This window comes from Apiospora phragmitis (assembly GCF_038363925.1).
Source record: "Apiospora phragmitis strain CBS 135458 chromosome Unknown utg000006l:1.0-5683423.0:1.0-5690449.0, whole genome shotgun sequence".
Classification (NCBI taxonomy): Eukaryota; Fungi; Ascomycota; class Sordariomycetes; order Amphisphaeriales; family Apiosporaceae; genus Apiospora; species Apiospora phragmitis.
The window spans coordinates 1,657,772-1,681,025 of record NW_027117404.1 but is presented as its reverse complement, the minus strand read 5'-3'; the positions used below and the strand labels follow the sequence as shown (position 1 = coordinate 1,681,025).

The 23,254-nt window shown below is 44.9% G+C and overlaps 6 protein-coding genes across 6 annotated transcripts; 5 read left to right on the top strand and 1 right to left on the bottom strand.

Annotated features, from left to right (window-relative positions):
- Window positions 1-591: 591 nt before the first annotated feature.
- Window positions 592-1,797, top strand: PG994_005811 (uncharacterized protein; the record flags this gene model as incomplete). The annotated part of the gene is made up of 1 exon (XM_066857220.1): window positions 592-1,797. The coding sequence occupies one exon, from the start codon at window positions 592-594 to the stop codon at window positions 1,795-1,797; it is 1,206 nt and encodes a 401-aa protein (XP_066716489.1).
- Window positions 1,798-12,537: 10,740 nt separating this feature from the next.
- On the top strand, window positions 12,538-13,257 carry PG994_005810 (uncharacterized protein; the record flags this gene model as incomplete). Its single annotated transcript, XM_066857219.1, has 1 exon — window positions 12,538-13,257. One exon carries the CDS (start codon window positions 12,538-12,540, stop codon window positions 13,255-13,257), a length of 720 nt encoding a protein of 239 aa, XP_066716488.1.
- A 14-nt stretch (window positions 13,258-13,271) lies between these two features.
- PG994_005809 (uncharacterized protein) lies at window positions 13,272-14,186 on the top strand (the record flags this gene model as incomplete). The annotated part of the gene is made up of 1 exon (XM_066857218.1): window positions 13,272-14,186. One exon carries the CDS (start codon window positions 13,272-13,274, stop codon window positions 14,184-14,186), a length of 915 nt encoding a protein of 304 aa, XP_066716487.1.
- Window positions 14,187-15,349: 1,163 nt separating this feature from the next.
- PG994_005808 (uncharacterized protein) lies at window positions 15,350-15,901 on the top strand (the record flags this gene model as incomplete). The annotated part of the gene is made up of 2 exons (XM_066857217.1): window positions 15,350-15,468; window positions 15,613-15,901. 2 exons carry the CDS (start codon window positions 15,350-15,352, stop codon window positions 15,899-15,901), a joined length of 408 nt encoding a protein of 135 aa, XP_066716486.1.
- A 1,950-nt stretch (window positions 15,902-17,851) lies between these two features.
- Window positions 17,852-18,102, bottom strand: PG994_005807 (uncharacterized protein; the record flags this gene model as incomplete). Its single annotated transcript, XM_066857216.1, has 2 exons — window positions 17,852-18,038; window positions 18,089-18,102. 2 exons carry the CDS (start codon window positions 18,100-18,102, stop codon window positions 17,852-17,854), a joined length of 201 nt encoding a protein of 66 aa, XP_066716485.1.
- Window positions 18,103-19,596: 1,494 nt separating this feature from the next.
- Window positions 19,597-23,207, top strand: PG994_005806 (uncharacterized protein; the record flags this gene model as incomplete). The annotated part of the gene is made up of 4 exons (XM_066857215.1): window positions 19,597-19,748; window positions 20,129-21,650; window positions 21,784-22,342; window positions 22,423-23,207. The coding sequence occupies 4 exons, from the start codon at window positions 19,597-19,599 to the stop codon at window positions 23,205-23,207; spliced, it is 3,018 nt and encodes a 1,005-aa protein (XP_066716484.1).
- Window positions 23,208-23,254: the final 47 nt, after the last annotated feature.

Below are 23,254 nucleotides of genomic sequence, written 5' to 3'. Positions count from 1 at the left end.
CCAAGAAGATATGTCGATGCAAGTCTGCAGTGAATGAACGAACACACCAATGTACTTAGGCAACCAAGCCACCGACAGATCTCTATACAGGATAAGAAGGAGAAAATAAATCCGGTCATAGTCCATGTTTGAAGCCATGGCAGATGTCGCGATATTCGATTCCCAGGCCCGTCGATTGGTTGTGATCAGTGGAGCTTCTTGAGGACGCAATTTTCCTTATTAGGAAAATAGAAACTTTATGCGGATACGGTGGATGGAGCAAGCGGAAATGCCCGACTTCGTTCCTATTCATAGCCTGATTGGTTACCCAATGTATGCAATCTGCGTACGCGGGAAGTACGATCATAGTCACGTTGTTACTGCTGTGCCACCAGGCTGCAGAGCTATGTGCAAAGGTGCCTTATCTACGTCACCTGCTTATGTCAACTCGACCGGGAAAAGGAATGCCGGCATGCGCCGCACTAGTTCTTACAGCTCTCTATTATAAGAGCACTACCATCCATGTGTCAAATCCCAACGGCTTCGTCGTTTCGGACTACCATTAGCCAGGATCCGCAAAAGTAGATGCTATTGAGCCTTTGCCGAGTCACTATGGCGCCAAAGGAATACCAGTCGATTTACAATATCTCGCAACCCAGACCTCCATGTCATGATGCATTTCCGCAATTCACTCGTCTGCCCGGAGAGCTGCGGCTGCAGATATGGCGCGAATCCCTGAAGCGGAATCGGTTGATCAGGGTAGACTTGGCGCTACCAAAGCCGGATGCAGATGCCGATATTCGATATTCCCACAGAACCGATTGTGGGAAGGCTATCACTGGGGGTCGATATCACGCCACGATACCTGGCTATCATATCTACAGCAAGCTCTTGCGAGTCAGTGCTGAAGCTAGGTATGAGGCATTGCTATTCTACCGCATTCACATTCCGTGCTACATACGGGACCCCTGGGGGAAGACGAGAAAAGCATCGATCTTATACCTGAATCCCGAGTACGACTTTCTACATCTGGAAACGCGTTTTCCAGCAAAAGATACAGTGGTGGACTACATGTTTGACATCAAGGCATACGATCCGTTGGGCGTTGGTCTCCGAAACCTCGCCATCGACCAAAATACTATTCAATCTTCCGGTTGGGTGGCGTTGAAGCCGGAGCACCTAGACCTGCCAGCAAGAACAGCCTACTTGGAGACGCTTTCACAACTGCGCGAAGTCTTCTGGGTCAACATCACCTCCTTTGCTCGAAGGAACGCCGGACCCCTCAGTCCCATTCGCGGCTTGGGAGTCCGCTTCAACGATGGCTTCCCCATCATGACGCGGGAGCCCGTCTTTGACCGCCTGCGTGCCGACCCCAGACCGATCGACGAAAACCTCGAGAAAGTGATCATCGCCACGCCAGACCCGCGCGAGATCATGAAATCATGGCACCGGTTGCTCGCAAACGCGGCAATCCACCGCGACCACGCCAACTCAATACAGTACCGCTATCTACTGGCTCAGACGCCGACCGAAGGGGACGCCGTCTTTGGCTCCGAGGACGCGGCGCGGTTCTTGGAGAAGGAGAACAAGCAGTGGAAGGCCATGCTGGAGACGGTGTCCGGCTTCCGCAAGAACAAACCTCCCTACAGCTGGTCGCCGGGCGAGGTCGACGCGGCATTCGGGTTCTGGCTGTTCCCTGTCGATGCGGACGACAGGGCTCCGCTCGGGCTGACCGAGGATGATCCGCTCAAGTGGAATCAGGTACTACAATTGTCAAACTGTTGGCCAGAGCTGGGACTTTCGGAGATGCCGCAATAAACACTACAAATAACACATTATATCATGTCTCCCACCTTCAATTCCTTGCAAGTAGATGAACGTCCCTCCTACGAGCAACCTACTTGCGGAATCGCCAGCAATAGGGCACACCTTTGAATCGCCGTGATTTGACCATGCCGTAATGTATCAATACAACTTGGGCCAACTTGGGTTTTGGGGCTTTGGTAAACATCAATATGTTGCCGAGGATCATCCAGCTAGTAGAGGCACACTTACGGCCAATCCTATGAGTTTTTAGCCGATCGGACCGGAGTGGGACTTGCAAGGGTATGTTTCCCCCGATATGTCGAAGTCTGCTGACAATGAAAGGTATCGTGCTTAGTGAGACTATGCCGACGGCAACCCGGCTCTGAAGGTAATGCTTGAGAAATATTTCCCTTAGCAGACTTTTGACAGGAAGCCAGGCAGCTATCTGAGCACCCTCATTTGTTGACGTTTCCATTTGCGGAAGTATCACAAGCCTCGTAAGCACCCTAACCACTTAGCCGTCCTACCACATAAGCAGCCACCCAAATTGACTACCGATAAGCGAAGCCCCCTAACCCCCTTTTCGCATATAAGTCAGCATTCAACCCCCTTATTAGCAATCAGAGGATATTGCCAAAATCGTCACTTCTCGTGCTTTCTAGCTATGCCCATTCTAACCCCCAAATCCGCCATTTAGCGTGCTGTTTTGGCCGTACAAGCTGGCGAGTCGGAACGTGCAGCCTTTAAAAGACTTAAGGTACCCCGAGCCACCTTACGGGACAGAATCAGGGGCAGACCGACCCGGAACGAGTCTAAGGAGTCCGCTAGGACCCTCTCTTCCGCCCAGGAGGAATATCTTGAAACCTGGGCTATCCGATAGGCGCAGCTAGGCCTTGCCCCCAAGTATAACGTGTTCCGGCTGTTCGTCGCCCGGCTATTCAAGACGTACCAGCGCGCCTTGCCCTTTGGAATCCATTAGGTAAAGAGATTCATCGCCCGTTACCCCAAGTTGAAGACCATACTAGCCACGACGATGGATTTCTGATACGTTTATTACATATTTAGCTTTTTTTCTTTATTTTAAGGCAGTATTTATTACGGATATTCTCGTTTAATTTATTTATAATATAAATAAAATTAATAATATTATAAGTTTAAATTATAATTATTATATAATTAATCCGGCTAAATTAATTAAAATCTTTATTTAAAATACCGCTTATTATAAATAAATGATAATTATAAAGTTAATAAATATAAATAATATTACTTTACTTTTTTAATTATTTTTAAACCGCGGCGATAATTTTTATAACTTATAAATAAATTTTTAAAATAAATTATTCGTTTATTTATTTAAAAACTTAATTAATAATAAGTTAGTGATAATATAATTACGAAATATTTATTTATTACGAATAAAACTAAAGAATTTAAAGTAATAACGATTACGATAATTACGTATAAAACTATTTTATAACGGAATTTATAATTAATAAAGTTTAAGTACTATATTTATTTATATATATTTTTTAAATATTATAGTTCTTAAATTTAAATCCTTTTTTATATTAAAATAAAGTTTAAAAATATTTAATTCTTTATTATTAATTAATATTTAATATAAACGTAAATAAGGCTAACTTTATTTAAACGTAGCACCGAGCTTAGAAATTAATTTTTAAACTTAAAATAATAGCTAACGGGTAGCGAGTTATCGAAATCTACCCACGAAATATTTTTAAACCCTTAAACTCCCGGTTACGGAAATACGAGTAAGTCCGCGGCTAAAAAGTGGTCCCTTTAGGCCTTAAATAATTTAACGACTAATAAACACTTATTCGAGAAGCGCTTATACGTACTAGCTCTCGGTGTATACGTTAAGTCGAAACCCTAGCTTATAATAACGTATCTTATAAGCGAATGTCTTATTTTTATAAATTTCCTTATAGCTTTAACCTTTTTTTATATTCTTTTACGTCCGAAAATGCTGTAACTTTAAAAAGAGAGTAATATAATTCTAGCGTTTTAAGCGCTTTAAAAAGACTTAATTTTAAACGTACGAAAAGCTATATTAATTTATTACGTTTTATTGAAAACCTTATAGCATAGACGAAATAATTAACTTATATAACGCGAAATATTTACGAATTCTCGAAAGTTTTTAAATTTTAAAAAAGATATAATTATTCGATATATTATTAATTTAAATACGCGATCGTTTTTTCCTTAACTAAGTAATATAAAAGATATAACGAATCGATTATTTAGTTTACGCGACGCGAGACGCGTCGATATTAATTAAGCCTTTAACTTTATATAATAATAACTAGACCTCCGGACGCGTTTTAATTAAAGAATCAATTATTAAAGAGTCCTTTACGAAGATCCCGACGCGTATCACGCGTAGTTTACCCTCGTACGGAATATAATTTATAAATACGGGATTTAAAAAGAGGATATTTATAATTTCAACGAGACCGGCTTTTTTATAAGCTAAATCTCGTCCGAAATAATCGTAACTACTTCCGATCAATGCGAAAGGCTTAAAATAATATAGTAAAAGAATTAAGAATAAGTTATAATTATTTAAAGCGTTAAATTATACGGTTACGCTATTCCTCCGTATATTATCTTTATTAAAAAAACGCACCTCTTTTTTTAATACGAAAATAGCCTATTATTAAAGGATTAAGTGATCGTAATTATTAAAAATAACTAGACCACGAATAAAAAAAGCGAGGACTAAGTTTAATATTTTAATTAATATATTAAGTCTTGTATTGTTAAATGGGCTTTCTAGTGCGTACGTACGCTGCGTAGGGGTTGAGACGGTGCTTATATTTTATCTGTCTCTTTTATTTATTAACTGGCGGGAAGCCGCTAGCGCTCACCTTTTTGTACGAGGGGCTAATAATCCGTGCGTCGCACGTACATAACGCCTTTTTTAAGAGGTATTGGAAGCCTCTAAAGTAGCTGTTCTAATATTAGCAGTTTTTTTTTTTAAAGGGAAGATCCTCCTCCCTTCTCTTTTGCTCTTTACTTTTCGCTTACTCGTTATATAGGCGAAGCTTTTTAACGTATACCTTTATTTATATAATTAGTTTATTTATCGAGATAAGCTGTTTAAAGGCTTTATTTAAAAATTTCTTTATAAAAGCGTCCGCCGGGTTATCCCGTTTATTTATTTAGTAAATTTTTATTATCTCCTTTTTTTATACGATTCTCGAAACGATATAATATTAATTATTAATCGCTTTTCGTTTATCGTACCAAGCTTTATTAAGTATTCGTATAAAGACCTCGAGTCTATATAAAAAATTATTAAAATTTCTTAAAATCCTAGGCTCCGTATAATCTTTTTAAGCGTCGTATTTAATACGATACCGCTATTAACGCCGGAAATCATCCCGTATAGCTTATTAACGAGTACGCTTCGAGTAACTCTTTTATATTTTATCGAGCTTTAATAAATAATATTACCTTAAATTTCGAATCGGTCTTTCGTACGCTCGGTCTTTTAGCCGAGCATAATAAAGTACCTAAATTAGGAAGTTAAGTCTTTATTATTTACGAACGAGCCGTCGGTAAAGATATATATTTTCGTACGTTAAAAATCGAGAAAAATATACCGGAGTCCTCGTATCGAGTTCTCGATTTATTAGACGATTCGGGCGTTTAGGTGCTCGATATCTTCATCCTTAAGGGCCTATATTTAAACTACGACCGACAGGTCGTACATTACCTCCGGTTAATAGATTAAAGCGATATACGCCCCTTTCATACGTTAAGAGATATATTACTAATCCCGGTCGGTAGTTTTTAAGTTTATAAACTAAAACTGTTTAACTTATCCTTTCTATTAGAAAAAAATATCGTGCGTTTCTAATAAGATCTTACCTCCGTTAAATTTTACGGGCGTATTTTCCGTTAAGGTCTCTTTCGGCTTCGTACGGAACGCTACTTCTACTAGCTTTTTATTTTCTTTTTTAAAAAAAGGGCTTATAACGAAGCTAAAGATATTATTAATTTATATAATAATAATTCCGAAAGTTTTTAAGCCGTCGTTTATAAAAAATAAATAAGGATTATATATAAAAACCGTTATTCCTAAGTTTTATATATAATATTCGTAATACGTTTTAAATTAATATAATTCGGATTTTATTAAGCCGTATAATAATAATACGATTTATAAAAGCATTTTTTTAAAGTATTAAAACTCGAACTTTTTTAAAAGCTTTACGTATATTATATAAATAAGCTTATTATACGATTAAATATACGTTTAAATAATATCCCGTAGTTCTTCGTAAGCTCCGAAGTCCCGCATAAAAGTCGGTCTTAATATAAATATTAGCCTTTAATTTATTCTTTAAATTATCGGCGATTAAATAAGGATTTTCTCTTTTTCCGTATCTTTATATTTTTAAACAATAAGCTTAAATTTCTCGTACAGTTTAATATTTTTCCTTTTAATCTCCCATACGAGCCGGGTTTTAAAGATCCGGTAATTATTATAAACCTTCGGATCGAATCAAACAAACTCGAATACCCCTTATACGGCGAGGTTATTTATTTTTTCGTATCCGATTTTTAAAAAGGGGTTCCGGAGGCCGTAATTATATTATTTTTCCGGAGCTTAACGGCTAGGTCGTAGTTTTTACGTTTTTTTAAGTAAAGAATACCGTTAAGGAGTTATATAAAAATAAATATTTTTAAGGTCGGCCTTAACCTTATTATACGGGAGTTTCGGGCTATTTTATAATAATAACGTCCTTTATTTCGAAAGTAGTATCGTCCTTTATTTTAGAAGTAGTGCCATCCTTGCCTTCCGTATTTTTTATAGGTTCTTCGGGTTCCCGGAAATATGGCTTAATTTAGGTAACCCGGAATTCCTTCGGGCCGTCTGGTGTATCGACTCGGACTATACGGTTTTCGATTACGGCGATCGGGTACGGTCCGGTCTATCCTTTTTTCTCTCGCTATATAAGAACCTCTATACGGAGCGGGAATGTGAAAATATTATGAATATACGGTCCGCTTCGGGTATTTAAAGCTCGGTTAATATTAACCTCTGCCCGGATCTTTCGTAATATTTTTATCGCTTTTTGTACGGCCTCCGCTCTCGCTTGGATTTCTGGCGATAGAGGCGAACTCGTATTAATTCGGGGATATGCTCCGAAAATAAGGAGTGTTAGGATAAGCCTATCCGGGCCGGCAGTATTATTTAAAGCTTTTACCGCTATTTAAAGGACCGTCTCCGGGTTTATACGGTTACTTAGCTTTTTTTATAGGATATTATACGCTCGGCGGAGCGGAGCGTGCGTTTTCTCGATCTTTTTTATTATTTAATAAGCTTCGATTAGTATTTATTTATATATAATTTCTATTATTTATACGTAATTCCGGAACTTCCTTTAGAAATAAGTTTCGGGGTTATGCGAAATATTATTCGAGGGGTTTTAATAAACGTATATTTAATATTTATAAAACGTATTTTAAATATTTTATATATTAAATAATTTTAAAAATATAACTATTTAAAAAAATATATTAATATTAATAACGTATAATACGTTTTATCCGTTAATATATATAATATCGATAACGATCTTATAATTAAAATCGTACGAATCTTAAAGTAAGAATTTAAACCGCCGTGGTACCAGGTCGTACGTTTAGTACTAGGAGCAGAATTTCTAAATTTCGTCGAGGACGGAAGTCTCGACGTTATCGTGGCTAGTATTCTTTAGGAAGTTATATAGCCTCTCCGTGCGGGGATATCTAAATTAACGGTGGAAGTACCGGAGCTATACTTCGGTAAGGTGTACCGTCGTTTCCGTACGACTAACGTTAAAGAACGGATGTCCCTATTTCTTAATAATTAAGAGTGTTTTCCCGTCGGCTCGTATAATAACGTTAAAGATATTATTATAATACGTTTTAAATTTATCGGTATTATATAGTAATAATACGAAAATGGTTTAAGTTTTAAAAATATAATATTTCGTTATTCTTAATTAATTCTGTACGTTAAAGGTACCGATTAATAATATCGGAAATAAATTACCGAATTTAATCTCGGCCGATCCGGGAGTCTAATCGATCTAGGTGTCCGGGTTCTCTCGTACGTAGGCTTCGGCTTGGAGCTTGCCGACTATCGAGAACTGTGCGGTACCGGTATCCCAGAGTTTACTTTAGTATACTTAGCTATATTAACCGCTTAAATTAAATTAATCCGCTCGTACGGTAAGTTTTAAAGAATAAATATCCTCTCTTATAAGCCGGTAAAAAAACGTAGCGTTTATTAAGTAAATAATTCCTTATTATATATCCTTTAAATTAATATAATCGTAGTTTTCCTCGTCGTTAAAGTCTTTTTATAATCCTTTTTAATCCTGTATAAATATTTCGTATTCCTTTAATACGAGGGGACTTTATTTAATAGCTTCGTACGCTTAAAAATATTAAGTTCGTGCCCGAGATTATTTTTTAAACGAATAGTTTATTGATTAATATCCCTATTTTTAATAAACTCGGCACGTTCTTTTTTAAAACGGCTTATTTCTATACGTTGGTTTAGGTCGGAACGGTATTATTATTTATTAGTTCCGGTTATTAAAAAATGCCGGTTTATTCCTATAAAAGGGTTTATTATTATAAGACGGCCTATTCTTTTTCGTATAATTATTAATAAAGCGTTTATTAATTATATATGCTTTAAAGGTTATTTCCGGCGGTAATCCTTCCGTTAAATAGCCGGTTATTATTTTTCGATTTATCGCGATACTTAACGAGGCTCGGAGGTTAGAAAATAGACCCTCGCACGTTAGCTGCCGGTAGATAAAGGCCGGTTCGAGCTCGGGACTCCTCGATAAGCTCGTATAACAAAAGTATAGAGGTGCTTTTTTTAAAAAAATCCTATTCCGAGGGCTCGTTATACGCGGGTTAGCTTATCGAATAATATCTCTAGGATTTTTAAAAGCGACTTCTCGGAGTTTTCTATTTTTAATTATATAAATATAATATTCGTTTAATCCGTATAATATTAAATATAAATTACCGGGTCGTTAAAATATTTATCGAAGTCGGTATATATTTAGTCTTATTTTTTATTTAGGCCGATATAGCTTAAATAAAAGTCTACCGCATGGCCGGCTAGGATATCTAGAAAAATCGCGTAATACTGGTCTTCCGGGATATCTAGTCGGCGGCAGGTCCCGATAAAGAGTCGTATTTTATCGGTAAAAATATTATACGATACGCCGGTATAATCGTTAATCTTTTTTTATACTTTAAAAAATAGAACGATTTTAAAGCTATCTATTTTTTTATTATAAATAATTCGAGTTAATAAAATATCGTACGTAGTAATATATACCGGGTTAAACGTTTACGTATTAGCGTTAGGTGTCTAATTAAGAGCGAGGAAAAGAATAATATCTTAAGAGGCTCTAGTACCGGGTATACCGGGATACGTAGCCGGGAAAGAGGGATACCGGTAATCGGGGTTTAATTATACGGCTAGTTATACCGTATAGGTTTCCCGCGTTTCTTATTTTATTATATAATTTTCGGCCGGTTATTTTATTAAGTTTTATACGGTACTTTCTTTTTAAACGGTCAGGGGTCGGCGTTATTATTCCGGCTTAAGCGACAAGGTATATCGGTATACGGTAAGCTTTATTAGTTTCCCAATTATTATATTATTATTGGGGGTATCGATTCCGTTCTTTTCTAAGTACGTAAAGAGAGCTTTTAAAAACGTACGATTAATATCTTTAAATGCCTCTTTTATTCATTTAGCGAAATCATAAACGAATTATTTCGTAAAAGTATTTTTCGTAATTTTAAAAGAGTAATAATCGTAAAAGTATCGTGCGGCGTATATTATTAATTCTTTTTTTATTACTTTAGGTAACGTCGGGTCCGGCTCGTTATTCCATTTCTCGAGGTCGGTATTTGCTTTCCAGACCCCGAATTTTATTCTCGTAGTCGCTATAGTTTTTTCGTACGTAATCTCGGGTTCGTTCTTAGGTGCCTCGGACGGCTCGGACGTCTAGGGGATTTCAGGTTATTTAATATTAGGATCCTAGCCCGGTTAAAGGGTATTAAGGGGTAGATACTATTATTAAAGTATCGTTTAACTAGTTCATATAACGTTATTTTCGGGTATAAAGTAATATATAATTTAGCTAGTTTTCCGACCATATTATAACTTAGTCTCTTTTTTTCGATATTCGCTTTAAAAGAAATAAGATTTAAACTTTATACGAAAGAGGTAGCTTTACTCTTCTTAAAGATTTAAGAATCTTTTTAAGCTATTTAGCACGGTTACCCTGTTTATATACTAGCGTAAAACCGTCTTTTTACTTTTATTAATCTATAATTACCTCGTATAATTATTAATTAATATTAAATAGGCTTTCTAATACGTACGTATACTATATAAAGGTTAAAACGGTGCTTATATTTTATTTATCTCCTCTATTTATTAATTAGCGGGAAGCCGCCAGCGCTTACCTTTTCGTACGAGGGGCTAATGATCTATACGTCGCACGCACGTGACGCCCTTTTCAAGAGGTGCTGGAAGCCCCTGGAGTGGCTGTTCCAATACGTATAAAAGGTCATTATCGCCTCTTAATCCTAGACGGCCACGAAAGCCACCACTCGATTATTATACTTTATATACCTTCTTATTCGTCGCATAAGTTCTAACCTTTTAATATCGGCTGTTTTTATATATTAAAAAAGGCGTACGGGAAAGAAATTAAATATTTTATACGGGCGCATATTATTTATATTTTAAAGGAGGATTTCTTACTAGCGTTTTTAAAAGCGTTTTAGGCGATTTTTATCGTTTCGAATATATAAGGAAGCTTTCGAAAGATAGGACTCGTCTCGTATAATCCGGAATATATTATTTTATAATTAGATATAAAGCTACGTACTTTAATACCTCCGGGGACGTCTTCTAGCCTATTTATTCTTTAAAAATTAAAAACTTTAAATAGCCCGATTAAAGCTTAATCTTAAACCGAATATGTTCGAAACCGTATTGTATAGTATTAAAATAATTTTCCGACGTTTATTTTAATTAACCTTAACTAGATCGTAAAGGTTATAATATATATTATATATTAAGTTACTTTTTTAAAAGGTAAAAACGTAATACTTTAAAAAATAAATAAAATACTTAGCCGGCGCCGCCGTACGAAAAAAAAACGGTTATAGAATAAAAGATCACTTCGTATATAAGCTAAAAAAGACCTGTAATTTTAAAAAGATATTAATAAATAATTATAAAACGAATCGCGTCGGAAAAGTAATCGTATAAGGACGTTTAAGACACGCTTATAGCGCTATAAAATTTAAAGAGAACCCGGGTATAATACGCGTACTTATTAGAATAATATAGAAATATTTAGAGATAATAATTCCGATTAATTTTAATATATTAAATACGTTATAGTGAAATTAATTTATATTTTATTAAAAGGGGTATAAAAAAATAGGATATTCGCTTATATAGGATACGTTAGAGATATTTAACTTAATAGTACTTATAAGAGGCTATTATTTCGTAAGCTTAAAAAAGGGTTTAATACTTTAAAGGTTTAATTAATTAAATTAAAATGAAAAAAGATTATTTATAAGTTAAATTAAATAAAGCATTTAAATTTCAACCTTATTAAGTAATTAAAAACTTTAATTATACTTTTATTATAATATAAAATATAATAATAATTAAAGATAAAATAATAAGCTAGTAGTATAACCTTTAAGATAAATTAAAGGAAGATAAAATAATTTAAGTTATTAACTTAAATTCGAAAAGCGATTTTAATATTACTAGCTATATTAAAAATAAAATTCGTTAAAGTTATAATTTTTCGATTTCTTTTCGAATAGTTATTAATAAAATGAACTTAGGTTATAATATAGTTTAATATTAAGTTTAAGTTGCTGCTTATATAATAAGACGGCTAAGTGGTTAAGGTGCTTATAGGACTAACATCTTTTAGTAATATGTGGTTAAAGAGAGAGTTGGGTAATTATTAAAGTACTTCTGGTAGCTCACACCGTAATTGTTTGGTCGATTGGACCGAGACAGTCACACGATGACTTAGCTCATCTGTTAGTGATCCCCAACTTTCAGCCTCATGATGTCTCCTTCGTAAGTGTTGACCTGCCTACAAGCCCAAGCGGTAGAGGCACTGTAGGTGTCCGCGTCAGAGCCCACACCGAGCACCATGCTAGTGACACACCTTGGAGCATTGTGACCATTATTCCTTGGGGTAACACGGGGTATCATATCATAGGAGTTGTAAACAGGTGCCTACTATACCAATTTCGAGAATAGCAGGATACTTAAGATGACGCTTGGAGCCGCCAAAGTCTAACTGTCTCTATGGCATGAGGCAGGAGTTTACGATGCTAGCTTATAATCATATATGCCGAGAAGAGAAAAACATCGTAGCAGATGTGTATAAATGCGTTGATAGTTGTGCAATACTGACAGTAAGAAAACAAAACATATTGTTGAATCTCATTTGAATTTGAATTTGATCCAGTTGACCAGTGTTGAGTTTGTGGCATATCTACAGTATCCCAAATATGCACCCTTTATTCAACTCAGTCTTTGTACTGAGCCTCTTCTCCTCTGCCAAGCTCTAAACCTATGCCCGGGGATAGCACCGGCTAAGAATTGCAGCGCGGAAAACTCTGAGAATGCGTTACGGCAGTACAATGCCACCATCGAAACCATCAATAGGACTGAACAACGGATGTTATGGCGAAGACATCGCCGACAATGGCTTCTACGGGGCATGTCCTGCTACCGAATCCAACCCCAACATATTATTACCGCAATGCAACTACGCCTTGCCCCTGCCGCCAACATGCGCCATGATTGTGAAGATGGACACCTACCGCTTTGGCCTCATCATGCCGGAACGGGGGTTCTGGGCAGGCTCGTTCATGACCACTGGTGGCTTCTCCTTCGCCGGCGGGATCGACTGGCGCGAAATGTGGGCGGCGGCTCGATACTACAACATGGCCGTTATGTCCACGGAACAGGGCCATAAAGGCGACCAGCAGGACCAGAGATGGGCGAAAGATAATCCTCGGGCTCGCAACGATTGGGGATGCCGCGCCCTGGACGGGTCTGTCCCGGTGGCAAAGGACATCATCCGGGCATACTACGGGGATCCGATTAGCCATTCCTACTTTGCCGGTTGTTCCACTTCGGGGCGGCAAGGACTCAGGCAGCTCGAAATAGACCCGAACTCGTTCGACGGCCTCCTAATTGGTGCTCCTTCGTGGGACCAAGAACACATCATGCCCTGGGTGGCAAAGCTCGCAGGACTTGATCTGCCGGATACTCCCGGGACTGTGCCTGACAACCCAAGTCAGTTTGCTTTCATTGTTGACGAGATTCGCCGGGGTGTGATGCAAAAGACAACGTGACGGACGAAGTGATCATGGATCCATCGGCATGCAACCTGACGGAGATCGCTACGTCCCTGAGTTGCGAATTCAACGACGCTTTGGATTGCCTTACCCAGGCCCAGGTCAGCACGCTCATCGCCTTGCATCAGAATTATACCATAACGGTTGATGGTGAGACAAAGGATATCTTTCCAGGTCCCGAGCCAGGCGCAGAGGGCACTCTTCTCAGCTTTGTGGCTCCTACGGGTGGGATGTATGCGCCCGCTGGGCAGCCGTGTGGATTTGACTGGCAGTGGCCACTCAACTTCCTCAGTGGCTATGAATCTGGATACAACTACACCGACAAGATCGTCACGGATGCCGAGCAACAAAGGCCCGGTATGGCCTCGCCGCGAGCGAATACCACAGACTGGGCCAGATTCCACAGCCGAGGAGGCAGGCTGATCATGTACCATGGTCCTGCCGACGGTATCGTCCCCACCAAGAGCAGCTTGGAGTACTTTCAGAACGTCGGCAAGTACTCGGCCAATCGTGACGACTTCATGCTTTACTACCAGGTCCCGGGCATGGCGCACTGTTTCCTTTCGGACAGCTACCCTGTGAACCTAAACCCACCCGAAACGTTCCCCTACGTGCAGCCGCAGTATAGAGCCCCTTGGTTCTTCTCAGCCGCAACGCAAGGAAGCGCGGTGTATTCCGGAAACATCTTAGGGCTGGATCTAGTAAACAATCCAAGCACCGACATGTTCGCAGCTCTGGTGAACTGGATGGAGCACACGGACCAGAAGCCACATGACATCATAGCAACGACATTCAATACGTCCGCGAACTGGGCTACGTCCTACGCTCAGCGTCCCGTCTGCCCGTTCCCCCGGGCAGCGGATTATACGGGGGGACGTACCAATGACACAACGAGCTGGGCGTGCCCTCCACCTTTGGTTGTATAGCATCTGGCCCTGTAGGCTTAAAGGAATGACCCATGTTGGATCCTACGTTTCGACGCTTGGGGCACATTTCCTTTCTTGTGACGGGACAGAGCCTTTACGGATGGAGACCCTACCTGAAGTCGCAGCTACTTCCATTACTGTCTCGTCCACTCTTACACAGCCGGCCCACGCCGATATCTCATACTAAGAGTTCGAATTGCCTCTTTTAGGTTCGAGACCCCCAAACCTTTTCTTTGGCTCGCTATATAGCTCTCGCTAACACCATATCTCATCCCGATATTTATTAGTAACCTTAAAATAATAGAACAATTATAAACGCTCACTAAAAGTATGGCCTTTGTTTACACCCATGTCTTCGCCCTCGGCTGCTAAGAGAGGGTCTAGTAAAGATAACGTAGAAGAAGATGTGTTTGGGATGGAGTACTTGCGGGCGATCTGGGTTGGGTGTTTACGATTCAGATTGTAGGCACTTAGGTACTATTCAGATTAGTTCAAGGAGGGTAGGTACTACGCTCTGGGTAGCATCTGATCAAATGACTGGTGATGAATGGATGCATGTATACCTGGAGAATCACCGGCCAAACTACTTCCACTAGCCATTACTCATCATAATCTGAGATTCCACAAGATGAGTGATGATCGATAGCCGGTAGCCCGGGCAGCAGTAATCCAGGATTCAATACATCGAAGAAGTTGCCGATGGTATTGCTAATGGCGATAAGAGACTTCCACGGCATTACAGAAATTCGCGCCGGTTCCTTCTTCAGTGGTACCTGCAGCAGAACCTTGGCAGCGCAGATGTCGTCCGATTAAGTTAGCTCTATTATGCATGTTGGTTCCCAACATTGGGTGATTGATTACAAAACAGCTGATTGCGAACCAGCAGATAAGCATAACGAACCGATTCAAACACAATCAATCGCGTTACATTAAAGGCCTAGAGCAGCGCGTAAGCACCCCCTTACATATGCCCCTTACTTTGCGTTACGTAATAGGTGGGTTTACACGGGAGGGGTGAATGAGAAAGCTCAAACAGGGTAGTCGTAAAGGTCCCGAGGCTTAAGCCCCATATAACAATCATAGGGAAGCCAAAAGCCGATCAAAGGGATAGAAGCATTCTCGTTCTGTATTCAAATCACTTCTTTCCGCTTAGAGCCGGGAAAATGGCACACGCGATTGTTCTGATTACCGGTGCCAGCAGGGGGCTGGGAAAAGGTCTCGTCCAGCGCTTTCTTGTCAGGCCGTGCTGCCACTGCTGCGGAAGTCCCCCGCCCCGAAGTGGGTGAGCATGGGTTCAAGCGCAGGGTCTCTTGAGGTAGATTTCCATTCTTTACGGGCAAGTATATATACTAACCAGGAGCAGTAAGCATTTACATAACAGACGAAGGGCTTTGATGAAACAGCTGACTGAGATATCGACTAACAGGCAGCAACCCCCTATTCTCAATGGCGTCTATGCACTATCCAAGACCATGGTGCACTGGTATACGAAAGGAATGAATGCCGAGGAAGAGTCCTTCATCGCTTCCGTGGCAGATCCTGGCTTCCCTGACACCGACATGGGCCACCGGGCAGTCGGGCTTCTCGGACTTCCTCGAGCGCCTGACGAGCCGGACGAGTCTTGTGATGGGATGGTGCGGGTAATCGCAGAGGCGACCAAGGAGACTCATGGAGGGAAGTTCATAACCTATAAGGGCGAGGTACAGCCTTGGTAGACACAGTCGGCCAGTTGTATTAGTCATGTTGATTACAGACTCAATAAAGGTAAGAGATTGAAGATATCATGTGTGTTTATCAATGAGAGACACAGAAGGAACAGTCCTAGGTATCCTATATCCTACGTAAATGACGACTCCGCCATGTAACACTCAAAGGTCAGACACTTATTATGCTCATCTCCCTGTTGAACCAGGGAATGGTAGTTTTATAGAGAAATAGGGTTTCGCACTTGCTATTACGAACAACAAACTCGAGAGTTCAAAAGAAGTGGAAGGATGGCAGACGGATGGCAGGAATCATGTAGGATGCTAAAACGTTCCGCCTCATCAGAACCAAAAGCAGAACTGTAATTATCCTCTCGCTGCTGTCCCCGTAGCGTGTAATTCGAGTCTACCGCGAGAGTCTGTGCAGACCCTTGCCAGGTCTACTGACCTCTCCATGACTTGAAGCAGCCAACTCTGAAGCTTTCAATGCTGCTTTGCGTTCCCTAAACCGAGTACGACTCTGCTTTGGAGTCGCACTGCTGTTGACTTCGGCATCAGCGATACATCAGCAATACATCAGCGATATCGAGTAAGATGCTGTGCACCAGTTAACCATAAACTCATACACCCTTTATTCTGTTTACCTCACCGGGAATCGTTAATTCGGCACCAGGTGCAATATCTCAGATTCAAATGTTGTGTATAATCGATACGTTATGTAGGTCCTTTCAATCTTGCCGCGAGGGAAAAGGGGGGAGCACATGGGGGCTTGCACTGCCACTTAAGCCACTGTGGCCGGAAAGGGTCCGAGCGGACCGTGCTAGAATCAGTTACCCCTGAGCTTCTGATTGGGTACTGATCGTCTAAACTTGCTCAAGGTCAGTGAGAGGTGTACTAAACGCTAAAATAAACACTTAAACTACCACCGGAAAAGGATAAAACGAAAGGAAGCGACTAATATCATTAGAGGCTTATGAAGCTTTCTATTTAGGTATCCATGCGGAACTGATACTAGTGTTCTGGAAGACGCCGGCTTCTAATACTTCGTAGCCTAGCGTATGATGCCACGGTCGATACAGGCTCAGTAGTGTTCTAACCTTACGGAACAACATCCGAAATCAGGTATTTAACCATCTCCCATGCCTGACAGCCAGGTGTGTTCATTATCACCAGGTATCGTTGGGCAGTATGTGGCTTTATCTGTGCATGATGAACCAACCCCACTTACGGTTATGCTCGTGTTGTAAATCCATCTCGTCTTCGGTCCTGTTAGAAGAATATCACTTAGGGAAGTAAGACTGGTGAATGCGCTTCTGTTGGTGAGTATTAGCAAACAGATCATGACATATATATATCAAAGACCGAGTGTTGATGAACGTTTGTCCGTACCAAGCAAAATGTAGTTGATAGATTGAGGTATAGTTGGCCAGGTAGTTGCCGTTCGGCAACTCGATAGGCAAACCGGGAAATCAGAGAAATCTAAATCATCCCCTGTGAAATACAAGAACTGGCAACACCGACCGATTTTAGACTTAGGGCAATACGTGTTCAGAATTTAGTAAATCAGCATCAGCGTATTTTCACTGACTCTTCCTGATGGGACTATGCAGTTTACGCCAGTTCTCCGAGGCAAACATTTAGTCATATGTGAGACAAAAGGCTGTCTTAGTTTCGTCTGTTCCATCATCATATCGTACAACATGCGAGTGTTTATACGTGAAGGAGAAGTCGACGCTTGCCTATTCGCTCATTGCCTTCCGAAAACGACAGGCATTCGGGGGTCTCTATGTACTTAGACCACCAAGCCTTCGAGGAAGTTCTACACCATCCTCCAGTCCCACATTCACTTCCTTCCAAATTGCAGCTCGAATACCTCGCCGTCTTGGCCCCATTGTTTGTGTTTGCTTGCGTTTCTCCAACCGGAGATAACAGTGAGTCAATAACTTATGCTACTATTTTTGTCTAGTTCCGACTAGTGATGTTCTCAGAGCGCTCACCCGGTGCCATTGCCGAGTCCTGGTAAAAGACGCGGATGCCGTCTAGTTCTAGAAGAAGGCCGAGGTGGAGAAGGAAGCCGACGATGTCTGGATGTGGTAGGTATTGAATGCTGGTTTCGCTGAGCCAGTAGACGCTAGCGAGGACGGTAGCACTGGCTAATCACAGCGCGCCTACCCGTATGGCCTCGATGGAGGCTCCTACGTTGTGATTCCCATATTAAGCTGCGCCCTCGCCAGATCACCATCGTTTTCCCACTCGGCCTCATGCATGCGTTTTGTAGTTTAGAAAGCCATGCAGGTAAGCTGATGCCGCACCGCGGCGTGATTGTGAGATGCCACGCATGTCCCGTGGTTTTGCCGTCATACGAAGAGCGCCTTATTAGTCCCCCCCGTGAAGGCTGGACCCACATCGGCCATCCCGGATATCACGGCCAGTGACGAGCTAGTCGATCGCACGGGAGGCAGACAAAGTGATTGAGAACGATTTGCACTCCCGCGGCATCCCGCGCGCGGGAAAATAGATGAAAAGTCAAGTCCACAGAAAGTAGAAGTGTCCATGTCGTGCATCAACTCGACGTGGCGGCAGTCAACGCGGTGGCTTGTGAAATGCATTGGCAGTGGTGATATATGCGGCGCATCTATGGTGGCGGTGTAGACAAATGAGGCTGGATGACCAATGCCGATTATGCCGGGTCCGAACGCCGATTAATGGATTGATTGATCGAATTTCTTCTTTCATTTACCTGTCGGACGAGCAGGTTCAGCTGTTTAGCCGCTCTCAGCATAGGCGCCGCACGTGAGCTCGCTGGCGTCCTGAAATGCAATATCGAACCATTCTGTCCAGCCACGCTATGCACCATGATATTGCAAACACCGTCAGGCTATGCCAGTTCCAGCCGGCACATTGGAGTTAGGGACCTGTTCGTAATGTCCACCGTGAGTCTAGAGCCCGACTCGTCGAGACCGGCCTGAAATAATATGGTAGTCTGCGTAACTACTATATGAGCGATGTGGGGATGGCCACGCTCCTGGTCCCCACCCCGGAGAGATTGCGATCAATGGCAGAATGGGGGAGGACCTCGATTTGCAGTGGTTTCGAAACAGTCGGATTAAAGCTCAGCCCTCGAACAAAAGGAACTTGCCCAATCAAGCTGACACAAGAGCTGGTGATTGGCCGCTGGTGTTTTGCTTTTGCTCTAGCTCGGCTGCCTCTCAACTCCACAACCACTTCAGGGGGCCCGATGCACACTCTATCCCAATTCCGACTAGCCCTAGGAAACCAACTAGCGGCGTCACCTCATGCAGATGTTGGGGAGAGAGGCAATCTACTGTCTGCTCTCTGCCCAGCTGGCAACATGGCACCAGGGGTTTGGCACTACTGCTAGGGCGGTGGCCGACTTTGCTGTCACCTGCGATCTGCGACGGCCAGGGGGTGCATCTCGCAGGAAACCCGTGCTGGCGAAGGTGAATCTTGGTTTCTCCATATGGACCTCCCTAGGTCCCCTGGCCCTGGATCGTGTATGTACGGGGCCCTGATCCCGGAGCACGTCAAGCCCATCATGTGGGACCCAGAGTGGGCAGACGGTGGATGGAAAGGGCAATGCGTGCCACGACGGGAGATCTTCACAGATCGATGTGCAGACCCATGCTGGACCCGGCCCCGGAGCATGAGCGAGATGCAGTTAGCCTCGTCCATCTATCACCTGCAGCATGGAGCCTCCGCTAGTGTTTCGAACATATCGAGAGGCAATAGCAGAACACGAGGAAGAAGACCTCCTTTCCCACGCACGCACCGGCACTTCCAGCTGCCAGCTCGGGCTCCATCCGCAGCATCTCGACGCGCCTGCAGACCACCCAGCTGGGTAAGCTAAACAATATGTATAAGAGATGCCATGGTGCGAACCTCATGTCAAGAAAGTAAATCTCTTCACCTAACTATTCAACACACTTCCTTCCGTCGTTTTCTCTCATTATTCCCATCTCTTACTATTCAGTATTCAGACACTCGCTTCCTGCTGAATTACACTATTGTTTATTGTTTTCAAAATAGACATACACAACACACACATACTCACTAGCAAACTCATTCGTTTTACTTACACCTAATTCTCTGACCGCGTCAGCTACGTTCTCACGACAAGTCTCTCGACAAAGTCTATTGCTCCACATCTTTCGGAGCTTTTGCTAGTATTCCCACTACCACACACAACACACAAACACAGTCTATTCTTTCAAGATGAAGCCCAACACTCAGCTTGCTCTCCTCTCCCTCGCTCTCAGCAGCAACGCCCACACGCTTTACCAGAAGCGCACTTACCCCCCTCGGCGGTAGTGCAGGTGGCGATGTCGGTGCCGGCGGCCAAGTCGGCGGCGGCCTCAGTGGCAGCATCGGCGGCGGGGCTGGTGGACAAGTCGGAGATGGTGCCAGTGGCTCCGTCGGCGGCGGCGCTGGCGGTGATGTAAAGGGAGGAGCCGGTGCTGGTGCAGGTGCAGGTGTCGGTGCCGGTGGTGACGTTGGCGGCCACCTCGGAGGCAGCCTCGACGGTCAAATTGGCGGTGGTGCCAGTAGAAACGTCGGCGGTGGTGCTGGCGGCCAAGTTGGAGGTGGCGCCGGTGCCGGTGCTGGTGGTGACGTTGGTGGCCACCTTGGAGGCGGTCTCGGCGGCCAGATTGGAGGCGGCGCTGGTGGCGATGTGGAGGGTGGTGCCGGCGCCGGTGTAAGTGCAGGTGCAGGAGGTAATATCGGTGACCATCTTGGAGGTGGCGCCAGCGGTCAGATCGGAGGCGGTATCGGCGGCAACGTCGGCGGCGCAATTGGCGGTGGCGCTGGTGGTGATATCAGGGGTGGAGCTGGCGCTGGCGGCAACGGATCTGTTGGCGGCGGAGCCGGCGGCCTTCTTGGTGGCGGTCTTGGTGGCGGTCTTGGTGGCGGTCTTGGCCTCGGCGGTGGTATTGGCGGTGGTGTTGGCGGCAACCTCTCGGGCGCCGTCGGTATCGTCGCCGGTCTCATCGGCAACCTCGACGGCAAGGCCAAGGCGTGCGGCAGCGCCATCGGTGGCCTCAAGGCCGGAGCCAGCGTGGACCTCCAAGCCACCCTGTCCGCCTTTGCCGACTTTGTCGCGGAGCTCAAGAAGTCCTCCGCCTCCTGCCAGGCCGCCGGCCAGCTCAACCTCATGGACATCATCAGCCTGCAGGCCCACATGGCCCCCTTCCAGCTGACCTGCGGCGGCCTCATCGCCAGCCTGCAGGGCAAGAAGGACATCATCGCCGGGCTCGGCGGCTGCGACCTGATGGTCGACGTCCTCACCGGCCTCCAGGCGCAGGCCGACGGCTTCTTCAAGGCCATCGGCGGCATCTCGGGCGACCTCCACATCGGCATCGGCGCGCACTCGGCCGACGTCCACGTCGACGCCTTCGCCAAGCTGCTCGGCGGCATCAGCGCCAGCTTCGGCTCCGGCCTGGGCGCCTTCGTCCACGGCGCTTGCAAGAACGCGCCCGGCGTCACGGTGACGGCTACGGTCCCTGCTGGCATCTCGGCGACTGATGCTGTTGGTGGCGGTCCTGCCGCTACTGGCGGTGCGGGTGGCAGCGTCGGTGGTGGCGCTGGAGGCAGCATCGGCGGTGGTGCAGGTTCTGGCGGTTCCATCGGTGGTGGTGCAGGTGCTGGCGGCTCCATCGGCGGTGGCGCTGGTGGTGAGATTGGCGGAGGTGCTCACGGCGGTGCAGGTGGTTCTGGCTCAATTGGCGGAGGCGCTGGCGGTAATGTTGGTGGGGGTGCAGGAGGTAAGCATCACTTCCACTCCCCTTTTCCCTTCCTTCCACACTCGGTCTATTCTGGTGGTCGTGCTGCCAAAACCTTGAGTTCTGTAACAAGCAATTGACATTGGATCTTTCTAGGTGAGATCGGTGGCAGCGCTGGCGGCGGTGCCCACGGTGGTGCTGGTGCTGGTGGAAACGTCGGCGGAGGCGCTCACGGAGGCGCATCTGGCGGCGTCGGCGGTGGTGCCGGTGCTACTGGCGGTGCTGGAGGCTCTACTGGTGCTACTACCCCCCCTGCTGGCAGCAAGGGCCCCGCCCCTACCCAGACCACCTCAGCCAACGATGCTATTGGCCGTCCTGGTACTACTACTGCTCCTGGCGGCACTTACCCCACTGAGGCACCCGGTGCCCCCGGTGCTCCCGGTGCTCCCGGTGCTTCTGCCCCCGGTGCCCCTGCTCCTAGTGGCGGTGCTGGTGCTCCTGGTGCTCCCGCTCCTTCGGGCGGTGCTAATGCGGGCCCTGGCAAGACTTCTACCACCACCGCTCCCGACACCCCTGCTCCTACTGGTGGCGCTGGTGCCCCTACCGCTCCCGGTGCTGGTGCTGGTGCCGGAGGCTCTGTCGGCGGCGAGTGGTTCCGGCTCTATCGGTGGAGGAGCCGGCGGTAACGGTTATGTCGGAGGTGGTGTCGGCGGTGGTAAGGATACTACTACTACTGCCCCGGTGCCCCTACTCCTACTGGTGCCCCAGTGGTCCCGGTACTCCTGGTGCTCCTAGCGGCCCTGGTGCTCCTGGTGCCGGTGCAGGTGCTGGTGGCTCTGGTTCTATCGGTGGAGGAGCCGGCGGTAACGTTGGCGGCGGTGCTGGAGGTGTGCCCACCGGTACAGCTACTTCCTCTAGCTGGACTACTACCTGGGGTTCTTCTCCCACTGGTGGCGCAGGTGCCGGCGGTTCCGGTTCCATCGGTGGCGGTGCAGGTGGCAACGTCGGCGGTGGCGCAGGTGCTGGCGGTAACGTTGGTGGCGGCGCTGGTGGCTCTGGATCTATCGGCGGTGATGCAGGTGGTAACGTTGGTGGTGGCGCTGGTGGCTCCGGCTCGATTGGTGGAGGAGCTGGAGCCGGCGGCAACGTTGGTGGCGGTGCTGGTGGCTCTGGTTCCATTGGTGGAGGTGCCGGAGGTGTACCCAGCACTGTTACTGCTACCTACTCCAGCTGGACCACTACCTGGACTGCCTCTCCTACCTCTGGCTCAGGTGCTGGCTGCTCCGGCCCTGGCCTGCGGCTCCGGCTCCGGCTCCGGCTCTGGTTCAGGCTCTGGTTCAGGTTCCGGTTTTGGCTCTGGCTCAGGCTCGGGCTCTGGTTCCGGATCTGGCTCGGGCTCTGGTTCGGGCTCGGGCTCTGCCTACCCTACTATCGGCATGACTCCCAAGAACAACGGCACTGCCAGCCCGACGGGCTCGCCTGTCATCATCTCCGGTGCCTCTTCGTCCCTGTTCCGCCCTGCGGCCACCCTCATGGGTGCCCTTGCGCTGACCGGCGCCATCTTCGCCGCTGCTTTCTAAGCAGATCAGATCCTCTCTTTCCTTTTCGGTGCATCACTGCGGTGTGG